Raw genomic sequence first — 23,038 nt, forward strand, 5'->3', positions numbered from 1 at the left:
GGAGACATTTCTGAGACGATTAGACATAAGATCATTCACTTGTATAAGGAGAGGAAAGTCAAAGGAAAATAAGTGAAAAAACAGGAGTTCCCAAAACAGGAGTTCAAAATTGCTCACAAGACAGAGAGAAAATAGAACTTTTAACATCTACCTGCAAGACCTTCTAGACCACCAAAACAGGCCCCAAAAGATAAACCGTACTTTCATCTTTGAGGGAGAGGAAAAAATCAAGCTCCACTTTTGTTTCAGATCTTAAAAAAGGTCCACAAATGTTTCTGTACATCCTTCCACTGTGAGCTCCTTGGATTGTGAGTAGCAGAAAATGCAACTTCTAAGACTGAACTTTGGAAGTGTTGAAAAAAAATTGGAAAATGTGTTTCTGAGTTTCACTAAATACTAATAATTTTGATATTAGATTTTGTTGTTGAGGCTTCTGTGTAATTGTCTGTTAAATATACACTATATTGCCAAAAGTATTCACTTGTCCGCCTTCACATGCATATGAACTTGAGTGACATCCATCCATCCATCCATTATCTAAACCGCTTATCCTTCTGGGTCGCGGTGGGGTGCTGGAGCCTATCCCAGCTGTCATTGGGCGGAAGGCAGGATACACCCTGGACAGGTCGCCAGTCCATCGCAGGGCAGACAGACATACAGACATACACATTCACACCTAGGGGCAATTTAGCACGTCCAATTGGCCTGACTGCATGTTTTTGGACAGTGGGAGGAAAGTGGGAGAACATGCAAACTCCACCCTAACTTGAGTGACATCCCATTCTTAATCCATAGGGTTTAATATGATGTCGGCCCACCCTTTGCAGCTATAACAGCTTCAACTCTTCTGGGAAGGCTTTCCACAAGGTTTAGGAGTGTGTTTATGGGAATTTTTGACCATTCTTCCAGAAGCGCATTTGTGAGGTCAGACACTGATGTTGGACGAGAAGGCCTGGCTCGCAGTCTCTGCCCTAATTCATCCCAAAGGTGTTCTGTCGGGTTAAGGTCAGGACTCCGTGCAGGCCAGTCAAGTTCTTCCACACCAAACTCGCTCATCCATGTCTTTATGGACCTGGCTTTGTGCACTGGTGCGCAGTCATGTTGGAACAGCAAGGGACCATCCCCAAACTGCTCCCACAAAGTTGGGAGCATGAAATTGTCCAAAATCTCTTGGTCTGCTGAAGCATTAAGAGCTCCTTTCACTGAGGGGCCGAGCCCAACTCCTGAAAAACAACCCCACACCATAATCCCCCCTCCACCAAACTTTACACTTGGCACAATGCAGTCAGACAAGTAGCGTTCTCTGGAATTCACTGAGCTCCCATTCTTTCACAAATGTGTGTAGAAGCAGTCTGCACGCCTAGGTGCTTGGTTTCATACACCTGTGGCCATGGAAGTGATTGGAACATTGGAATTCAATGATTTGGATGGGTGAGTGAATACTTTTGGCAATATAGTGTGTTTTCTGCTTTTGATCAAATGATCAAATTGTCAAGTGACAAGAAGTTGCTTTATATTTAAAAAAATAGAAAAATAGTAATTGTGATGTGCAAAAGTTTGGACATCCTTCCATTTCTGAAGTCTCAGAACTTAATTGACTCATTAGGTCTGATTAGGCAGGTCATGAATTATCATTAGGAGTAGACAACTGATGACAATTCAAAGAAACAGAAGCTGGCTTCGACAACAACATACCTCAAAATCCACCACAAACTATTTCAAGAAATGCAAGCTGAAGCTTTTTGAATGGCCCTCACAGTCCCTGACGACGTTGAAAATCTGGTAGATTTTAAACATACTGTTCATGAAAGATGCAGGATATCCTTAGAGTGGGTGAAAATTCCTAAAACAAAAACAGAAAGACTCCCAGCTGGCCATAAAAAGGCTTTTGTAAGCTGTGATATTGTCCAAAGTGTTACTAAGTTTTGTACTTGCTATTTTTTTTAAGTGAAGGGTGGTGCTGAACCTTTGCACAGCGCTTTTTGTAATTATATTTAAATAGTTAAGTAATATAAACTGAGTGTACATTTGTTTTTTGTAACACAGAGAAACAGAAAAGTTGTCCCACCTTACCACACTATGACCCCCTCTACTTTCTATTGCTGGCATCTTCTCCATTAGACTTATTTAGTAGCTGCTGACAACAGTGGCAAAGGTGTGTTTGTGGTTGAGTGTGCGGGCGTCTGAATTACCACCAGTAATGTTTATCTGAATGCCTTCCATACCATTGACCCATTTAGTTCCCCCCACGCTGTGCAAACCTTGAAATGCCTTGTCTTATGTGCTAGTTGCATCACCACGTTTCACCAAGTTAGCCTTAAAAGTTGTAGTTATCAGTAACAACAAAAACATGCTGTAATTTTATTTGAATTAATTTTCAGGAGTGGAGAAATTTTAAAAGTGCAGCTTTTTTTTTGTTTTTATTTCAGAATGATTTGAATTTCAGGACAGTCTTGTTTTGCCATGTCTTTGTCATTTTTTTGAGATGGAAACCAAAAGAAAACAGACAGACGTGCAGACAGATTTTCTGATTCTCTGCTGAATGTGTGACTCCTTTGGAAAAATCAGTGAAGACCACAACTGTACAAATCTACCTTACATTTCCTGCCTTTGATTCTCATTTTTTCCTGTCGCCTGGATTAACGGAAGAGAAAAGGCAACATTCACACAGCAGTGAATGTGCCTTAGCCTTTTAGATATTTGTTTTGTTTGACATTCCACTGAGTCTATTGTTATATAATGCTCAGTGCACTAATTCCCTCTCCTCCCAAGTAGTAAATTGCAGTCAGAGGTAAGTCCAGTTTGTTGTTGAAGGAGCAGACATCACAGTGTAATGAGATAACGAGTTAAAGGGGAAACTCTTGAGGTTAGCCAATTACCATTAGTCATTTGTCTAGCATGGAGTCTAGCCAGCCTGCCATGCGTACTGCCTGCCACCACCTCGTTTGGTCAGCTTCTTCAGGCCCCACAGCTTTTCAGCTAACACTGATAGCATGAACGGCTTGTAATATTTACCAAATTCCAGCAAAGTCTGACGGCCGCAGATGAAAGCTTGAGTGTAAGAGATGAATGTATGAGACAAATAACTTGAGAAAAACAACGTTTAGCACTGTTTTTGTGCAGAGAACCTTCTGTGTACTTGCACAGTACATGCAATCGCCTTTATCCAGCCTTTATCTAGTTTTTACCATTTCACTCAATAAAAATATTTTTCTTAATAAAAGTGAAGGGTCATCCCAGAATAATACACCAATATTAATCTGAGAAAATTGGTTTACTTAATCATTCAAAATGGTTTTATTTGAAAAAAATGTACATAAATAAACTGCACCGTGAAATATACCAAAACCATCAGAAATATAGTTTTTGCCATACCACCCAATTAGCAGTGTGGTATGGGCAAAAATTTATATCAGGGTATAATTAAGATTACTGATGGTTTATATCTATTGCACGATACTGTATATATCACAGTGTATTATGTATTTTTTTTTTACAAATAAAACCATTTTGGATGCTTAAGTAAACCTTTTTTTAAGTAACGATGGCATATTACTCTGAATGTCCCTCCACTTTTAATAAGAACCATATTTAACTGAAGTAGATCTAAAATATTTTTGTTGGGTGAAATAGTGGAAACAGAAATTAAAAATATATAGACAGATATCAATATTGCTTTCTAACCCTAATGAGATAAAGGCAAGTGTATGTTCAAGTTTTCCTGTTCCAGCTTAAGTGGGGCACCAGGTTCTATTTATGCTAACATGCCGTAGTGAACGTACGTGGGACGTTATCAAAGTGCTGGTTCGAAATAACAGATTTCTATGTTAAACTGTGCTATGTAGCTTCATGTTTCCTGCCTGTACCTGACTCTCAGTGTTAACACAGTTAAAAAGACTTTATTAGCATGAGTAATTGGTGTAGCTATAAATAAGATCCATAAATTAAACCGTTTCAGTCACACCGGTTAAGTTTTCTGCTGACAGATCGTTGGTTGCTGATTTTGTTTTAATATAAACGACCCTGAAATCGATTATCTACGGACAAACAGGAAGGCACACATACACACTCGTGCAGTGTGCTGTAAATGGATGGTGTGTGATGATGGGGGACCTTTCAGCTCGAAGCCCAATTCTGATTGATGACTTCACGTAAAAACAGCTCCCAGCAGGGTGTGTGAGTGTGTGTACGGTTGGCACACAGTCTGGGTGTCACAGCTGGTTTGTTCATGCGCCAGCGTGTGTGCTGCTTCCTCCATCCAAAAACATTCTCACGTACAGGTGTGTGTGTGTGTGTGTGTGTGTGCGTGCTGGAATGGAACTGCATAGTGACGGCCGGAGTTTCTGAAAGCAGCAGACATCAAAACAACACAACAACGCAGCAGCACCGCAGCAGCACTAGGACCCGTCTGTGTGTGTAATCAGTGGTTGAGCTTTTCATGAATGAAAAATTCACTCATACTGCTCAGACTTTCTGAAGACAGCCTGCATCTCTTTCTCTTTTTCTCTCTCTATTTTTCTCTTTCTCCTCTGTTGTTTCATTCTCTCTCCTCTCTTTTCTTTCTTTCTGTCCTGTCTCTTTTCTCTCTCTTTCTCCCTCTCTCCCTTTTCTCTTTCTCTCACTTTCTTTTTCCCTTTCTCCTCTCTTCTGTTTTCTTTCTTTCTATCTCCTTTTTTTTCTTTCTTCTTTCTATCTCTTCTTTCTTTCTGTCCCCCTGTTTGTTTCTCTTCTGTCTTTCTTTCCCCTCTCTCATTTTCTCTTTATCTCTCTCCTTTTTCCTCTCCTCTTTTTTCTCTCTCCTCTGTCTTTCTCTTTTTCTTTCTTTCGTTCTCTTTCTTTCTTTCTTTCTTTTTTTCTTTCTTTCTTTCTTTCTTTCTTTCTTTCTTTCGTCCTCCTCTCTCCTTACACTTTCTTTCTGTCCTCTCTTTTCTCTCTTTGTCTTTTCTTTCTTTCTCTCTCCTCTCGTTTTTTCTTTGTCCTTTCTTCTTTCTTTCTCTCTTCTTTCGCCTTTTCTCTTATGCTTCTTTTCTCTCTGTCCCTTTTTCTGCTCTCTATTACTCTCTCTTTTTCTCTCTCCTCTCTCATATTTTGTCTCCCTTTCTATATCCTTACTTTCTCTCTGTTTCTCTACCTCTATCTCTTTTTCCCTCTCCTATCTCCTCTTTCTCTCTTTCTTTCCCCTTCTCTTTCTCCTCCCTCTTTCTCTTACCCCAGTATTTCTTTCTGTCCTATCTATTTTTCTGTCAACTTTCTCCTTCTTACACTCCTTTCTTTCCCTCTCTCACCACTTTCTCTGTCCTATCTCTCTTCCTCTCCTCTCTCCCCTTTTCTTTTGTCTTTCATTTTCTCCCTTTTTGTCCTCTTTTTCACTCTCTCCTCATATTTTCTCTTGTTCTGCTTTCTTTCTCTTTGTCTTTCTCTTTCTATCTGTTTTCTGTCTTCTTTCCACTCTCTCTCTCTCCTCTTTCTTTCTGTCCTACCTGTTTTGCTTCTCTCTTCCCCTATTTCTCTCTCTCTCTCTCTCTCTCTCTCTCTCAATCATACATACATAGCTTAGTTTGTTATAATTATCTGATGAAAGATTTATTAAGTGTCTTGAAAGACGCGTCCCTACAGGAGAACGATGTTTCTGTTGTCTGAAGATGTAGTGAAAAATGGCTGTCTGCTGCCCCCTTGTGGTCCTTTTCATAAGCTGGTTTCCTTTACATTTTTGCCTTGTCTTTGTCACTTTTGAAATCAAAATAAAACAGAAATATTAAATATTTCAAATCAGTTATATAGATTGTCACAAATGTGTACTTGAACCTGTTAATATAGAATGTAAATATTATGTAGGTAACTGTGAAGGCTAATCAATTAATGTACTTGCAATGCAAAGATAAATGTAATTTAGTATGTATTGAGGTCAATCATTATGTACGCACAGTTAATTGAATATTTAGCAAAACATTTCAATTAGCAATCTATTAATTCTTGTCCACTAAACTGTCTCTCTGACTTTTATCCTTTCAGGTATGAAGCGTCCATCCAGCCCAGGGTCTCCAGAGATTGGGCCAGCTGCGGGTTCAGAGCCATGCATGGGGCGTCGTCACAGAGATGGGGACCCCCGGCCAAAGCGCGAGCGTAAGCAGCGGACCCTGACGCTGTGCGAGGTGTGTAACATCCAGCTTAACTCCAGCGCTCAGGCACAGATACACTACAACGGAAAAACGCACCAGCGCAGACTGCGACAGGCCAACCAGGCCAAAAACAACCGGACGGCCAACAACAACACAGGTGAGGACGTCATGGGAGAGTGAACACTCTCAGACCAGCACCACACACACTACCATGCCAATACAATGTTATTGTCACTGCTGTGCTGAGAATGGTCTGGTCAGTGGTGAGCCTGTGATCATTTTTTCCATACACAAGGTGGACAAGGTAGAGGGGAGCTGATAAATTGTGCAGCAACAGATGGGCTACAGTCAATTACTATAAACCTATGGAGTACATCTATATGGTAGTTATGGGTGGCAGATTCCGAAAGGGTCGAATCTTCGACTCCAGCGTTTCTTGGAGTCGGGGTTGACTCTTGGCCAATAACTCACTCTTACACAGTCGAAATGCTTGGAGTCGACTCTTTGATTCTCTTTGTGTTTTTTCATCGTCATTGGCTCGAGAGACAGTGGAGGCAAGTGTAATACAGGAAACATGGAGGGAATTGTAACAAAGGAAGAGTGAGTTTGTTTAATTACTGTGTTTGTGATATGCCATTGCTGCTCACCAGCTGCTGTAAACACAAACTCTGCTCACAAAAACATTTTTGCTACGTCTGCCTCTACTCTGCATCACTCTGCCTACAGAAAACCAAACTCTTTATTTTCTTACAACAAACATTAGAAATGATACAAGGAATAAAAACAAAAACCGAAAACAAAAGCTGTTCAAAAGATCTTTATTAAAGAAAATGGTTCTATATGGAACCATGAATACTTAAAGAATGCTTTGCATGGTGAAAGAGTTCTTCAGATTAATGGAGAATGTGTTGTAGATGATTTTATATAGAACCTTTTTGAAAAGGATTCTATATAGCACCAAAAATGGTTCTTCTAATGTAACAAGCCTGACACTGTAACAATAGAAGAACTGTTTTTGATGATATATAGAATGAACCCTCTATAGCGCATCCTCCATCAATCTGAAGAACGCTTTCATGATGCAAAGAACCCTTTAATCATGCAAAGGGTTCTTTGAGTGTTCATGGCTCTATATAGAACCATTTTCTTTACCAAAGAACCCTTAAAGGACTTTCTTTTTCAAGTGTGTAGGTGTCTGAACTGATCTCTGACTCTTGCTGTGTTATCAAGACCACGTTTGGGTTATGATGTCTCTGTGGAGAGCAGTGAGGCTTTGAAGGTGAGGACACTCAGATTTGCTAGTGTTTGCTAATTCAGTGCTTATATTGCGGATGAGACAATTGTAACTGCTGTGAATGACAGATCATAAAATGTTTTACGGGAATCGAATCCTGAGATGTTAAGCTTTCTAAAGTTATATTTCACCACTGTATTGCTGGATGATTTCATGCATAAAAATAATGTGATTAAAAAACAGAAGTGAATGCTTTGATGGAGGTGTGCTGGTACCTCAAAGAATTACGACAACAGTAATCTATCCCCTCGTCCTGTAGCCTGCTTAAGCTCAAGCTCCCCTCAGCAGCCTCATTATGTAAGGTATGGTAAGATGAGTTTGGACAGTAGTCAGCTGTAATCTTTTGTTAGGCTACCTGATTCACTATCTGTATACTAGGTGTGATCTATGAATTGGGTAACCTATGTTTAGGGCGGTTAAATCGCAGCTATATGCCTTTATTACTGGCTCTGGTGCCGTCTTGGTTCAAATTAAGTGGAGTCGACTTCATTGATCCCAGCAGCAGGGGTTGAGAGTCGGATTCGATTTTAGAGAATGTGTGCATTACTATTATAAGGTAGGTGTTTATGATACAATAGCCAATGAGTGGTGTGACAAGGTTGGCTTACCCAGTGTTGTAAACTGTCTAGTGTAGTTTACAATTATTGCTTGAAGTTTATTAATAGCTTTCCAAAAAAGCTAAAAGGATAAAACTTTCTGAATAGTTAGTCTTGAAGTACACTTGGTACATGCTATCATACACTTCAGCAATAGATCATGAGAGGGAGTCTGTTGTCACAAATAGCATCATAGTTGTGATTCAGGCAAAGGCATGAGTAGCGAATACCGTAGATCAGGGGTCTTAACCGTTTTTATGTATGGCCCTTTTTTAGGGTTACAAATATTTTGCAGTATTTTGTTTCAAGCTTAACAGTCATTCTTTGGTTCATTCAAGGCCCTCTTCTGTAATGAGCTCACCTAATAGAAATTCTTAATCGACACAAAGCCACGGCCGCACCCACTGTGCAAGTACAAGTACAAGCGGCCCTTATCTGAGGTGGTGCTGGGGGGAACATACAGTTCAATAAACGGTTAACGTTAGCTGTTAGAAGTGCAGACTCAAACCTGCCAATGTAGAATGTAAATATTATGTAAGTAACTGTGCAGGCTAATTAACTAGTGTATTTACATTTCTGAATAATGTGAATGGAAATATAAATGTAATTTAATACATTCCTGGGTAATTCGTTATACATAGTGTACATAGTGTAAATTGAATGTATAAGAAACATTTCAATTAACAATCAATTCTTGTTTTTGCAGCTGTGAGTGATAAGCGACAACATACTGAGGAATGTTTCTCTGTTTAGTATTTTTCAGAAAGATAGCACAGCTCACCCTTTGTAGCACCACTTTTTCGACCTATTTATGACACCCCTGTGACCCGCAGGTTAAGAGGTCATCATAACTGTAATGTTATTCACAATAAAACATAACCTTGAATGTTTTATTGCTCTCATACAACAGTTCTGCAAAATGAGTTAAAACATAGAAGCCCCAAATCTTGTAGCAAAAATACTTTAATACTGGCAGTTCTGTCTGCCTCAAAAGTAGTACCTTTTTGCATTATGGATAGAACCATACACGTAACACAGTAGGTTTAGCTCGGCCTTTTTAATACTTGCCAGATTAACCAGAATGTGGTTTTGTTCCAGTCAGTCTGTAAAACACTTCTCAGCCTAAATGTTTGCTGGATTATATTCAGTACCTTTCTGGCTAATTCCAGTTTGTTTATTTGTTTGTTTGTTTTTATGTACGGTCTTTAGGAGTATATAAAATGGAGTGTAAAAGTTTGATCAGCTTCTCTACAAAAATAACCTAATTTATTTCCACCTTAACCTTGTCCTCATAAAACTTTGTAAATAAATGACTTTTCCGTGAAGCGTGGAGAATGCCAATTTGAACAGAGCCCTGAGAAACACTCACTTATTCACATTTACTGTTTTTGTTCTTTGTGCTGTGACAAATTACACAGATTTTACTTTCTGATAAGCCGATTCTCCATGCTTGAGGAGAGAATTCGGTACATCATGGAAGCTTTCTTAAACTTATTCTTACAGATTTCTTTAAACAGATGCACTTTTCTGTGCTCTTTTCTCCACTCAAGGCTGTATGTTACTGTGAGTTTATCAGAGGTAAGGGGTGTTCTTACCTGTGGAAAAATTACTGTTATGCTCAGCCTTAAGTTGCCTTTTGCATTTATAAAAGTGATTATTAACACACACACACACACACACACACATTTGAATGGAAACACATTTAAACACAATATATATTCATATATATGCATCATGTGTCTATGTATATAGACACACACACACACACACACACATACATATATATATATATATATATATATATACATGAATCTTATTTTAAAAAACAATTTTACATGTGAATAAACATATGGTTTTGCTCACTTCACGTTAAAATGTATGAACATAATAATAAGCGCAATATTTCTTCGTTAAAAAATTGTGATTATCGATCCTGATTAATCTGTAATGTCTAAGAGTGAGTAGAGATGAGTTTGTTTCTCTAGGGCAGACTTTCTGTTTTTTTAAAGTTCAGGTTGAACGGGGATTGCAAGCTAAATTATTATAGATAAACATCACAGTCTCACCAACCGGTAAATAAAACCAACTGCACCAGGATGATCACGCTGCTAGAATCACACTTGTTGGCAAACGGAAACAAAGATATTATATGAGAACAGCATATTATAATGCAATGTTTACTGTTACACCACATGCATGTAAGGCTGCTTTGGTGGCATGCCTAATGCTTGTTTTTGTGAATCACAGTATTTTTTTTTTTTTACCATTTTTCCATTAAATATGATCAAAGTAAAGTAATTTTTTTATTTTTGTCATGATGGTGATGATGGTGCCCTAAAGAAAGGAGTTATGCAGACTGTCTTTTGTGTCTGGCTTCCCTTGAAATTTGGTCACAAAGCTCTAAACGTGAGACCCTGTAGTCATTAGCCAATAGCTCTTAACCAAATATGAGAAAAAAGCAAAAGAAACGTTTTTGGAAAGTCCTTTGTATTTTGAGGCCATACGGCAACAGCCTGCAGCAAAGGAGCTGCAGTGCATACAGTGGGAATTAATCCATACACTAGAATTGGACATTGGCCACTTTTGTCATCGAAGCTTGACAAAAAACATATGCATTATGACCATTTAAGCATAAGTGTAACAACACAAAAATATAATTATAAAAACATGAACTTGGAATGTAAAAAGTTGGCAGTGTTCATTGTATCCACTGTCTGTGTATTCATTTACTCCCACTGTATGCATTATAGACTGAAGTTCCATTGTAACATGCTGTTGCCTTATGGCAACTGTAATATTTTATCATTTATCTATAAAAAAAATTACTTCCACAAAATGTGTTTCTATATTTTTTTGAGATTTCAATATAGAATTATTAAACTACATACACAGTTTGAGAAAGTTTCAGATCCTACATCTCACTGTTATTTGTGTGTGAAAAAAAGAAGTACATTCTGTAACAGAAAGGCATGAGATCAGATAAAAGTATACCACTATATGTGTAAAGCCTTTAGGTCTCCAAAGTAATGGAGAAAAAATGAATGCATGAAAATAAAAAAGCACTGTATTACACTGTGTTAAACATAATATACACACAAAATTTACATGTGACACCATTTATTTCTTTTTTTTATTCCAAAATATCTCAAGTATGATCAAATATCCTTATTTTCTTTTATTAAATAGAAATGTTAAGGCATGTGATTTACTTTGTAAAGCATCAATAACTAGTTCTCAGTGACTGAAAAATGATATTTTGGCAGTGAAATCATTTTAAATGTTAAATATATACAATATTTTCCATTATAAGATCATTCTTAGATTATTACGAGATTTTCTGTTTATTTCTACAACTTTTTACTTTTCCAGTTCTTCTAATGTAGTGAAATGATCTTATTACAATAACGGGTGATTTTGCTTTATTTTAGTATGTTGTCATAACAACAAGCAAAATTATATGAGGATGGAATAAGATGACTTCACTTGCCAAGATATCATTATTTTCAGTGAGAACTGACACATTTTACCCATAATTCTCTTACGTTGGCATGCTGGATGGCCGCTAATGCCGACATAACCTGAGGGGCTTTAGAACAGTGTGAGTTCCTTCTCCAGCTGATCCGTCTGCTTTCTGCTGATTACTTCTGTCATCCACACGGCTGAGTGTGTTTACGTGTGTGTGCATGTGTGTGTGTGTCATAACAAAACAAGCTAAAGTCCTTGAAGAGATGACGGCGCAGAATGGAGCGACTGTCATTTTCTGAGAGCATGGGGGGTTATGAAGGAGCATTAGGACAGGACAGCAGGGGTAAGAGTGTGCAGGTCTGTGCTTATAGGCCGTGGGGACAAAACCATGGGGGACTTTGAGTGTCCAAACAGCGTGTAAGGACAATCAGCTTTTCTAAAACATTTCTCCACATCCTGACCCACCACCCTCTGAAAAAGACTTATTTTGTAGGGGTGGACCAGAGGCATGTTGGAGGTTACGTGGTACAAAGTAAAGCTGTGCAAAGTAACAAGTTTTAATCTCATTACATTTACTGACTTAATAAAAATGACCTTAGTTGTGTTATTGGTATATAGACAAAATTAATTAAGAGGGGAAATGCTTGAAAAGTTAAAGCAGTTGCAAAACACTATTGATTGTTTTTAACTTAATTGGGTTTATATAGTAATTCCAAGTAGTTGCTGTCTTCCTGCAATGAGGTTGCTATAGTATTTCTGCTTGTTGTTATGGCATTACTTGGTGGCTGTTAGGTGGTTGTTAACGTGTTGCTAGGCTGTTGCTAGGGTGGTAATAAGGCCGATGTTGTCCCAGGTGGTTACTTAGGTGTTGCTAAGCCTTTACTGTGGTATCCCGTGTGGTTGCTTAGGTATTCTTAGGTTGTTGCGATGGTTTACCTCATGGTTACCATTTTTTAATATGTGAAATACACTTCAAATATGTTTATTTCTTTCCAAAATGCATTCCAAACACTACTATACATTAAACAAACAAACAAAATTTTTTTGCCATGTTCATACATGAGCCAATGTCACCAGTTTATTGTTGCATCTACTGCTCAGTAAATTGTATTTTTATTGTGATAGTGATATGAGCTTTGTGATACACATTGTTCTGTGTGCAGTCAGAGGCACACTATTTTCATAATAATTTATTGTTTCTCATTTTGTCATCGTGAGACCCTACAGCTTTGTTGAACATTGCATTTTATGTCAGTATCGTACAGCCAGAGCATTAGGTGCAGTGTGTAAGATTTATTGGCATCTAGCGTTGAGAATGCAGACCGCAAGCAACTGAATATCCCTCCGCCACCCCTCCCTTTTCAAGCATGTAGTAGTACCTGTTCGCTTCTTTGGTGATGAGGATTCACCCTCCCATACTTCCCATTCCCACTCCCATTCTTCTGTTAAATAATAAGTATAATCCTCCATTTGTCCAAATTTGGATTCTCAAAGTTTTGACAACACAAAATGCTTAGCAACCGGCAGCAACCACTGATTCTTCTTTCTTCGTGTTCCAACTGGTACTATAGCGCCACCATATTCACAACATGAAAATGTGAAAGGCACTCTCTGGAGCCAGTGTTTGGTTTGTCTGTTTTGGGCTACCGTAGAAACATAATGGCTCAACATGGCAGCCTCTGTTGGAAGAGGACCCACTCCATATGTATTAGCTCATTCTAAGCTAACGGAGGCACAACGGTTGGTAGTTAAAGGCGATTACCTACAAGCACCAATGGAAACATGGTTCATTTCTGCTCATAGATCCACTTCTAAATCATACACACTGCACCTTTAAGAATTTGAATCAAAATATCCATAACAATCCACAGTAAATAACAATCTGTCTTTATTGCATCCATTGAATTTGACTGAAGAACACGATGGATAAAGCCAAATCATTGTCATTTAACATTAGAAATGTGGGTGGAATGTTTTAAAATTTTTATTCGGCTGTCTACTTATAAATTATAGTACAATTTAAATCAGCCTTAAATTAAGTTTGCCTTGAGGATAAACAGGCATGTTTACTGACAGTGATCCATATTGCAAAAATAATTGGATATATACACTCATATATTTTTTCTATATGAGCTGTGTCGTACAAAATCTGTATTCAATAAGCAGCCAATTTAGAGACTGTTGAGTGATTCTGAATGAAAATTGGCTAATTTTGATCAGAGCATCCCTAAAATCCAGAGTTAATTCCTCATAGACAATCAGTGTGATTAGCTCAAGCATGTATACTTCTTTGTGTGTTGTGTGTGTGTGTGTGTGTGTGTGTGTGTGTGTGTGTGTGAAAGCGGGAAACAGTGAGAAGCTCTTTGATTCTCTGTAATAAACTGTGTAAAAATGAACGCGGTTTAATAGGACATCAGACTGCTTCAAAGGAGAAATATGAAGATCCTCCCCCTACGTGCTCCACACCGCAGGGGTAAATAGTAGCGAGGTAAAAAGCTGAGTATCTGTGCAGAATTCAGCTGCACAATATGGAAATTCACAATGGAATAATGATATTGCCCTTTTGCTACAATGCCTTAAAGCAATTTAATTTTTTTTGTATTTTAATGCAGGACTTTGCACAAACTGCATGGCTATAGGGATTCACACCACATAATGAATTACAAAAGATTTACAACTGCTGTGGCATCTCCTTTATAATATTTTTATGAAATCTTTCTGAAATTTCTGTTGAAGAATTTGCCTTTTCAGTACTACGTTGAGTATTTTGCTTGGGAACTACAGCAAAGACTACAAAGCCAGCATAAATTCCATGCATTTCCATGTATATAAATGGAATTTACGCTTACTTTGTCTACCTGGATGTAAAGATGGGTCTTTTTCTTTTTTCTGCCTGAAAAAATGTATGAAGTTCTTACTCTGCTGTACTGCCTGCTTATAGGTGGCTCAGTGTGTGAAATACCCCCTGGTATTGGGGGGGGTCCCATGCTGGCCGACTACTTCAACTTAAAAACCCAAACTGTCAGGCAGTCTAACTAAAGTATACTGCCGCAGCAGGCGTTGAACTGTTTGTTTTTTTCCATTGATATCTTTCCTCTATTTCCATCTTTATGCACATTTCAGGTGTCCGATTGTAGTTTGTCATCTTCATTGGGGTTAATGTTTTGCTTGTCAAGAACGGATGTATGCTTTATAGGGAAATGCTGTACTGGTTGTTGCTTTTGTTAACCTGTGCTCTCATTAATGTGTAGTTAATCTTGCTACTGTTTTGTCTCAATTGGAAGAAGAAAAATGTGCTCAATGTGCTTTAACTTGCTGTGATATCATAACAAAATCACTGACTATGCAAAAAAGTAGACAGGTAGGGGACCACTGAGCATTTGTGCCCAGGGGCCCGTAACTTGATGATTTTGGCCTGTCCGAGGTCACTTCACAACAGATTAAGATGCACACTAGGACTTTGTATTATGTTTAACACATCCAGCTGTCTGTTGGAGGACCTCTAAAGATGAGCCTTTAAGGAAAACTCAATTATAATGATTATGGGGGAGTTGGTCATAATTAAGTGTGTAAAAAGGTGATTCAAGGGTATTGATTTAGGAATATTAGAATACATCATGGTGTAATATAATATAAAATTAAACAAATTGTGCAAATTTCTCAGGCTTTTTTCAAATGTACACACACATGTACATATATATATGAATGTGTGTGTGTGGCTGCCCTCTTCACAGTCTGTTCTCCATTTTATAGGAGTTTTCCCCAACAGCAGCCTCCACTCTCACTCATCATCAGGCTGGCAGGGTCAGTGAGCTGTCCACTCAGTGTGTGTATGTGTGTGTGTGTGTGTGTTGGAGATTCTAACTCACCACAGAACAGAGGAAGGCATAGTGTAAGAGAGATACACCGAAACAACAGTGGCTTTTGACTCCAAAACTTCTTAATGAATATTTCTTGTATCTAAGTACAATAATATAATATAATATAATATAATATAATATAATATAACCTTCAATGTGCATTTTTTTGTGTGTATATATATATATATATATACACCAATCAGGCATAAAATGATCACCTCCTTGTTTCTACGCTCATTGTCCATTTTATCAGCTCCACTTACTATATAGGTGCACTTTGTAGTTCTACAGTTACAGACTGTAGTCCATCTGTTTCTCTGCATACTTTGTTAGCCCCCTTTTACCCTGTTCTTCAGTGGTCAGGACCCCATGGACCCTCACAAAGCAAGTACTATTTGGGTGGTGGATCATTCTGCACTGCATTAACACTGATGTGGTGATGGTGTGTTAGTGTGTGTTGCGCTGGTCTGAGTGGATCAGACTCAGCAGTGCTGCTGGAGTTTTAAACACCTCAGTGTCACTGCTGGACTGAGAATAGTCCACCAACTAAAAATATCCAGCCAACAGCGTCCTGTGGGCAGCGTCTTGTGACCACTGATGAAGGACTAGAGGATGACCAACACAAACTCTGCAGCAGCAGATGAGCTATCGTCTCTGACTTTACATCTACAAGGTGGACTGACAAGGTAGGAGTGTCTAATAGAGTGGACAGTGAGTGGACACAGTGTTTAAAAACTCCAGCAGCACTGCTGTGTCTGATCTACTCAGACCAGCACAACACACACTAACACACCACCACCACATCAGTGTTTCTGCAGAGCTGAGAATGATCCACCACGCCAAATAGTACCTGCTCTGTGAGGGTCCATGGGGGTCCTGAGCAATGAAGAACAGGGTAAAAAGGGGGCTAACAAAGTATGCAGAGAAACAGATGGACTACAGTCTGTAACTGTAGAACTACAAAGTGCACCTATATAGTAAATCGAGCTGATAAAATGGACAATGAGTGTAGAAACAAGGAGGTAGTCATAATGTTGTCCCTGATCTGTGTATACACACATATACATATACATATATATATATATATATATGTAACTACAAAACTACAATGGATAATCATCTATATAGTATAACATATATATGATACTGTGAATGTAAATATGTATAATATGTTGTGATTTTGGAAATCTAGAGTACAGTATATAATGAAATATATATACACACACGCACAGGTGTTTGTGTGTCAGTGAGATGATGAATTGCATCATTATGAGGTTAATTTGTTCTGAGAGATGAAGGAAGCCAGGCGGAAAGGAGGAGGAAACGTTGACCGGCTTTGAGGTCACATCTGTAAACCTGCGTACTGAACAGTGCAGTGCGTGTATATGACAGGAGGAGTGTGTGTACACGTGCGTTAGTTCATGTAGGAAAAACCATGTTCCATTTTTTAAAACTGGAAACCATTTCTTTTTTATTATTGAGGTTAGAGTTACAGTCCCTGTTAAAAAGTACTGAACTGTCATTGGGTGGTATGTCTTTAGTATGAACATAACTGTACCATATTTCATTGCAATTATGTTTTTTAAGTTGTATTGACTCCGATTCCTGTGTAGTCACAGGCAATTTTAATTTGTTGTTCTCTTATAAAAAGGCATATATATCTTTTTCATCTGGGAAAAAACATATTTAAGGCACAGGGTTGTACCTTAAAACAATTGTTGTTCTTTTCAGAGAACATTTACATCGTTTGTATCTTGATGAATGAATAATGTACCTGAACAGTACTGCTTTTGACAGTTTAGAGTCAGATTTAGGGTTAGATTTATAGTAAAATTTTTGCTAAAATGAAAAAAATAACATTTTCAATTTCATATTTTTAAAGTAAGTTTATCTAATGAGACTTTTTTCCACACAATTTCTGACCATTTTTATTGGTCCATTATTTGTTAAATGTCAACACAGTATGAAGAACCAATTATATAAAGTAAAGCTCAGTGCTGCCCTCTAAACATTAGAGCACCAAGTTAGAAGTTAGAACTTTTTTTTTGTTTTCATAAGCCCCATGTTGTCCCAGTGAATGCATTTACTGCTTTATTTTATTTACATTTCACTGCTGTGGAACAAAACCTTGTATTTCCAAAATGCAAACTTTACAGGAGAAGTAAAAAACATACACTACTTTTGATGTCAATGCAACCAGACTTTTTCCCAAGTCATTTTGGGGAATTTCTTTTGGTCCATTCATCATCAAATTTACACACAATGTAAAGGACAGCGGGTATTTTCAAATTATGTCAAAAACAAAAAAACAACAAAAATGGAGATACGAGGTTTTGTTCCAACAGCAGCGATTTGTTTGCCTCCACTTAACCCACCCAATTTACATTTTATTAGTTGCAGCAGAATGTGATAGTGAAATCTAATGACTGTGGAAAATGACTGTATTCATCTTAAATAATTGTGATCATTTCAAAACTGTGATAAAATAATTATGTAATATTTGTGACAGGCCTAAATATCAAGAAAGCTGCAGTTCTGTCTGTTTTATCTCAAGACGCCCGTCTTTGTGGAGAGATGTGAATTGTTTTCACAGCAGGGGGTTCTGACCCCTCTCCTTTGAACCCTCATTGCTTGCTAGCAGCTCAACACTGAGTCACAACATTTCACAAACAGTGTCCTAGTTAATCTGATAACAGAGTTATGGTGAAAAATATTTCATTTGAATATATTGATTTAAAATATCTCAGTTGATTTTCATTCTGTCAGTAGAATAACCACTTGGCATTTATAGTTTAACTCACGTAGAAAATAAACAGAGGACTTCTACTTTTACTTCGGTGATATTTTACAAAAGGCATCTGTGCTCTGATGTACAGGTGGAATTTGAATCGAGGGTTGAGGTGATAGAAAGCAGTAATGTTCTATATTTCACTCTGAAGTGGATGCTATGTGTTGTGCTGTTCGCACAGCGTTTCATATAGAACAGAAATTACATTTTCACATTAATGCAGTAGAATAGAGGAGAACATACCAGATATAATAGTTCCTGGTGCTTTAGAATATGGATGGTGCTCATAACAGAAAGTGTTGAGTGACTGTTTTATGCAGCAAATGTATCAAGTCAAAGGTCAAGGACACTCCATCCACCCCCGTACTGACACATCATGCCACAACGGAAAAGCTTTGCGGCAAATACAGTACAGAAAAGACCCTTTATTTATTTAATTTTCAGTCAAAACAACCACTAACTATGTGTTAGTCATTTTTCTGGAGATATTTCTGAGGAGATTGGATACAATATAATCCTTGTACAAGGAAGGAGAAAGTTGAATGAAAGTGTGTGTGTGTCGGGGGTTCATTGAGATTAAGAAAATGTGATTCCAAACAACCACCTGCAAGACCAGGTAGACCACCAAACCTGTCCCCATCAGATGAACAGCACTTCATAACTAAAGCTTTCATCTTTAAGAGAAAGGAGAGAATCAAGCTGCTTCAGATCTGAAAACATCCACAGGTGTTTCTGTCCATCCTTCCACTGTGAGAAGACGACTCAATGTTATGAGTCTGAAAAGACGTGTAGCTGACAAGAAGCCTCACTAAGAAAAGGAAATAGACAACAAAGAATAACATCTGCAAATCAGGCGCTGGAGTTCTGGCCACCCCAAGTCCAGACTTAAACATCACTGAATGTGTTTGGGATTACCTGCATGGTGAGAAGCAGAAAATGCAAACAACATCTAAGACTGAACTTTGAAGATTTGTAGTCCTGCTACAAAAAAAGAATAAAAGTTTTTAAACACTTGAGTCCCACTGCTGGACTGAGAATAGTCCACCAACCAAAAATATCCCGAGAACATTGTCCTGTGACCACTGATGAAGGACTAGAGGATGACCAACACAAACTATGCAGCAACAGATGAGCTATTGTCTCTGTCTTTATATTGACGAGGTGGACCAATAAGTAAGGAGTGTCTAGTAGAGTGGACAGTGAGTGGGCACAGTGTTTAAAAACTCCAGCAGCACTGCTGTGTCTGATCCACTCGTACCAGCACAACACACACTAACACACCACCACCACATCAGTGTCACTGCGGTGCTGAGAATGATCCACCACCCTGTGGTCCTGTGGGGGTTCTGACCACTGAATAACAGGACGAAAGGGGGCTAACAAAGTATGCAGAGAAACAGATGGACTACAGTCTGTAAGTGTAGAACTACAAAGTGCTCCTATAAGGTAAGTGGACCTGATAAAATGGACAATGAGTGTAGATCCAAGGAGGTGTGGTGAATGTAGTGGATCTAGTAAAATTTTGCCCATATCATGCAGCCTTGTTGTTTATTTGCACATATAACCATATAATTAGCTCTCGTCTGTTCATGGTTCTGTCTTTCTGGCTGGATGCCCTCTCTCATTATACTATTTGTTTGATGCTATTAGCCTCTTTCTCTCTCCCTCTTTCTCTCTCTCTGCCTCTCTTTTGGCAGCTGCCCGATGGATTTTGTATTGGTCTCATGCAAATTAAAAAATTAAAATACCAGATGCCACTGTCTATCCACAGGCCTGAAACACAGTGATAGCTGAAGCACTTCATCAAAGGTGTGTGTGTGTGTGTGTGTGTGTGTGTGTGTGTGTGTGTGTTTGTATGCTCTTGTGTGGCTGTGACCCATATTTCTGTGCCCCCCAATGGGGGTGTGTGTGTGTGTGTGTGTGTGTGTGTGTGTGTGTGTGTTGTAAAAGAGATACCTTAGCAGAACTAACCCACAACCACTCAAACTGAAAGGCAGTTTCGGAGAGGACATGCTAGACTCACACTTTAATCCATAGAAGTCACAGTTATTATCAGCATTAATATACATAAGCATTAGTGTAATAAATCTTTCTTATTCATAGCTCAATGCAACAAGAAGAGGAAATATTTTATTCTGATTTGAACTTGATGAAAGGTTTTTGTGTGTCTTAAAAGAATGAACAGCCTTTGGCTGCCCCATTCAAAAAGCAGTCTGGGCAGAGCTAAACTGTTAACTAATTTATATGCAGATCCATTGACTTTTATGATCTCATAAAACCAATGAATTCAGAAGAGACTTATTTTTCCACATGTGGACTGGGGTGTGCATAATATGTTTGAACTGTAAGTGTTCACATACTACATCAAACTCCTGTATTTCAAAAAAGTGATTTTGGTGTTCCGTGATATGGGTCCTTTAAATGGTATAGCAAAATGACAGCAACAGCTGCAATACTTCAAAGGGTTTGTTGATGATACACAATTAGACAAATTCCTCAGATTTTCCATTTCTTTATGCATAATTCAGTCATTAAGACGTAAACAGGGTCATTCATAGTGTTTCGATGTGAAACACTCCATTGTAGAGAATCTTACTCAGAACTGTTGTGGTGGTGGTGATAGGAACCAGATGTCTGAAGAGGTTAATGCTTTTAAAAGCTCCCTCACAGAAAGTTATTACATGCAAGGGTTACAAAGACATTGTGTGATGAAACATTGTTTTGGGATGAGATTTTGTCCTAAATTGCTAAAGCAATAATCCTCGAGAGGCCATATGTTACTGCTATTTTATCACGAGGAAGGGTGTTTGTTTACACGAAGCAGAGTGATAAAATTGCAGTAATGCACAGCCTTAAGTGGCTTATTGCTTTTAGAAAATGGCAGCCAACATAAAAAATCATGAAAAACATTTTTTAAAAAATAATTTATTAGTAATAATAATCAACATAAACAACTATTCCATCAAGAAATGTAGTTTCTTTAGAGTATGGTATTGTTGCCAAACAATCATGGACTGCTGAATGAGGAGAACGTTCGGTTGCCCATCACTGTATATTGCAGTCATTTCACTTTTTAACTTTCTTTTGTATAATAATGAACATATGCACTGTTTAATGCAAAAACCTTAGCTTTTTTCTTATTTAAAACCAATCCAATGGCGCCCCTCTTCTTGTGCTGGGGCTGAATCTTAAACGGCTCCCTGCTCCCTATATAGTGCACTTGCTACATAGGAATTTAAATACTGGATCCTGCAGCCCAGTGGTGCAAAATACAGCTAAGAAATAGTGATTTGGGATTCAGCCACATCCATACTCAGTAAACGATGCATTATTTGGCTGTAGAGGCTAGAATTTGTAAACTTTCATAGCTAGCACACTGTTTAGCGAGTACGGAGCTGTTTGGGATTCAGCCTGGGTTTGATGTTACAACTGACTGAAACACAGACATTTGAAGAATGTAAGACATTCAAGTGACATTCTTTAGACTTTTATACTGCCATTTTACAGTTAATCATACCGTAAGTACTTTAATTCAAGCCTGTGATATTAATGATAGAGTTGTTTACGCTATTGGCCTCTTTTAGCCTGTTGGCTAGCTGACCAGCCTAGTTCTAGTTAAGAACATAAGTTGCCAGCCCCACAGTTTAAACTAAACGGGTTCTTTTTTTGTCAGTACACTTGGTGGCCCATGCAAGCTGCATTAGAGTCAATGATTATTCCAATTAATAACACAAGGGCAACAGCTGTTTTATCCTGACCTGACCCTTCAGTGAGCCAGAGAGGTAGGAAAGTTGATTCAGTTTACATAATGCATTCATTATTTGCAGTCAGAGGGGCAGTGATTTGCTGTGCATCTAGAAATTGTGTAGATCAACCCTCACAGTAACCCCCCTTCACATCTCTTTGAACTGTAAATGAGAGGATCGTAAATAAATGAGAACTGTAAGAAAGTTTGGTCAGATATTGATTACATACAGCCTAAACAGCAATACATTGTGCTATCTAGCTTGTCAGAATGTCATAGTGGACAATGCTCTTAAAAGGGAATTCCACCGATTTTTCAAATTTTCTAATAATTCAGTCCTTGAGATGTAATTAGAGTCATTCAGAGTCGTTTGATGTGAAGTGGTTCATTATAGTGACCCTGATTTCTTTACAGAGGTGGTGATAGGAACCAGGGGTCATGCTGGCTACACCACAAATATAGCCATTTTATTTACCATCCAAAACCAGCATTGAACCTACACACGTCTTCTGAATTTCTGTATGTAATGATAAAAATGTAATGGGAAAATAGTCATAAATCTGAAAAATAAGTTTTCTTGGGGACTATTTTGCCTTACAACACCCTGCATGTACTCATCTGCCACGAATGGATTAAAATAAATGGATTAAAATATATTTAAAATCAAAACTTTATCTCAAAACTATCATAAAACAATGTGTCAGAGATCAGGCAGTCTATTTCTTACCATTTCACGAAATGCCTTTCTCGATCACCACTACTGTGAACAATTCTGACTCGGTAAGTTTCTCTAGAGCGGAGCATTTTACACCAAACCACTCTGAATGACTTTCCTTAAATCTCGACCATTTAATTACCTAGAATTTTTAGAACAAATGGTGGAGTTCCCCTTTAAATAATTTTGCTCGCGACGTTTTAAAAGATAATTCAAAAAGAATGATCTTATTATTAATCAGCTGAAAGCCAGGCGTTCCGCTGGTGAATCAATTCGCCTGACTAAAGAGTCGTTCAAAAAAACGATTCTCTAGGAAACCAGTCTTTAAAGTGAGCCGGACGAATCGATTCACGAATCAAGCACCAAACACGAATCGCTTCTAGTCGGAAGCCTCTGACACACACTTTAGCCTCTCGAAGTATGTGACCCCCCCCCCAATACACACACACACACACA

The 23,038-nt window shown here is 38.2% G+C and overlaps 1 protein-coding gene across 1 annotated transcript in view; it reads left to right on the plus strand.

Moving 5' to 3' along the window:
* The first annotated feature begins 6,014 nt into the window (after positions 1-6,014).
* LOC118809136 (zinc finger protein 385C-like) overlaps positions 6,015-23,038 on the plus strand; it is an 88,077-nt gene continuing 71,053 nt past the window's right edge. Inside the window, exons 1-2 of the mRNA XM_036572131.1 lie at positions 6,015-6,276; positions 17,610-17,612. Of these exons, the coding sequence (XP_036428024.1) occupies positions 6,015-6,276; positions 17,610-17,612 (265 nt within the window). The remainder of the gene's footprint in view (positions 6,277-17,609; positions 17,613-23,038) is intronic.

This window comes from Colossoma macropomum, unplaced genomic scaffold (assembly GCF_904425465.1).
Source record: "Colossoma macropomum unplaced genomic scaffold, Colossoma_macropomum, whole genome shotgun sequence".
In the NCBI taxonomy this organism is placed as follows: Eukaryota; Metazoa; Chordata; class Actinopteri; order Characiformes; family Serrasalmidae; genus Colossoma; species Colossoma macropomum.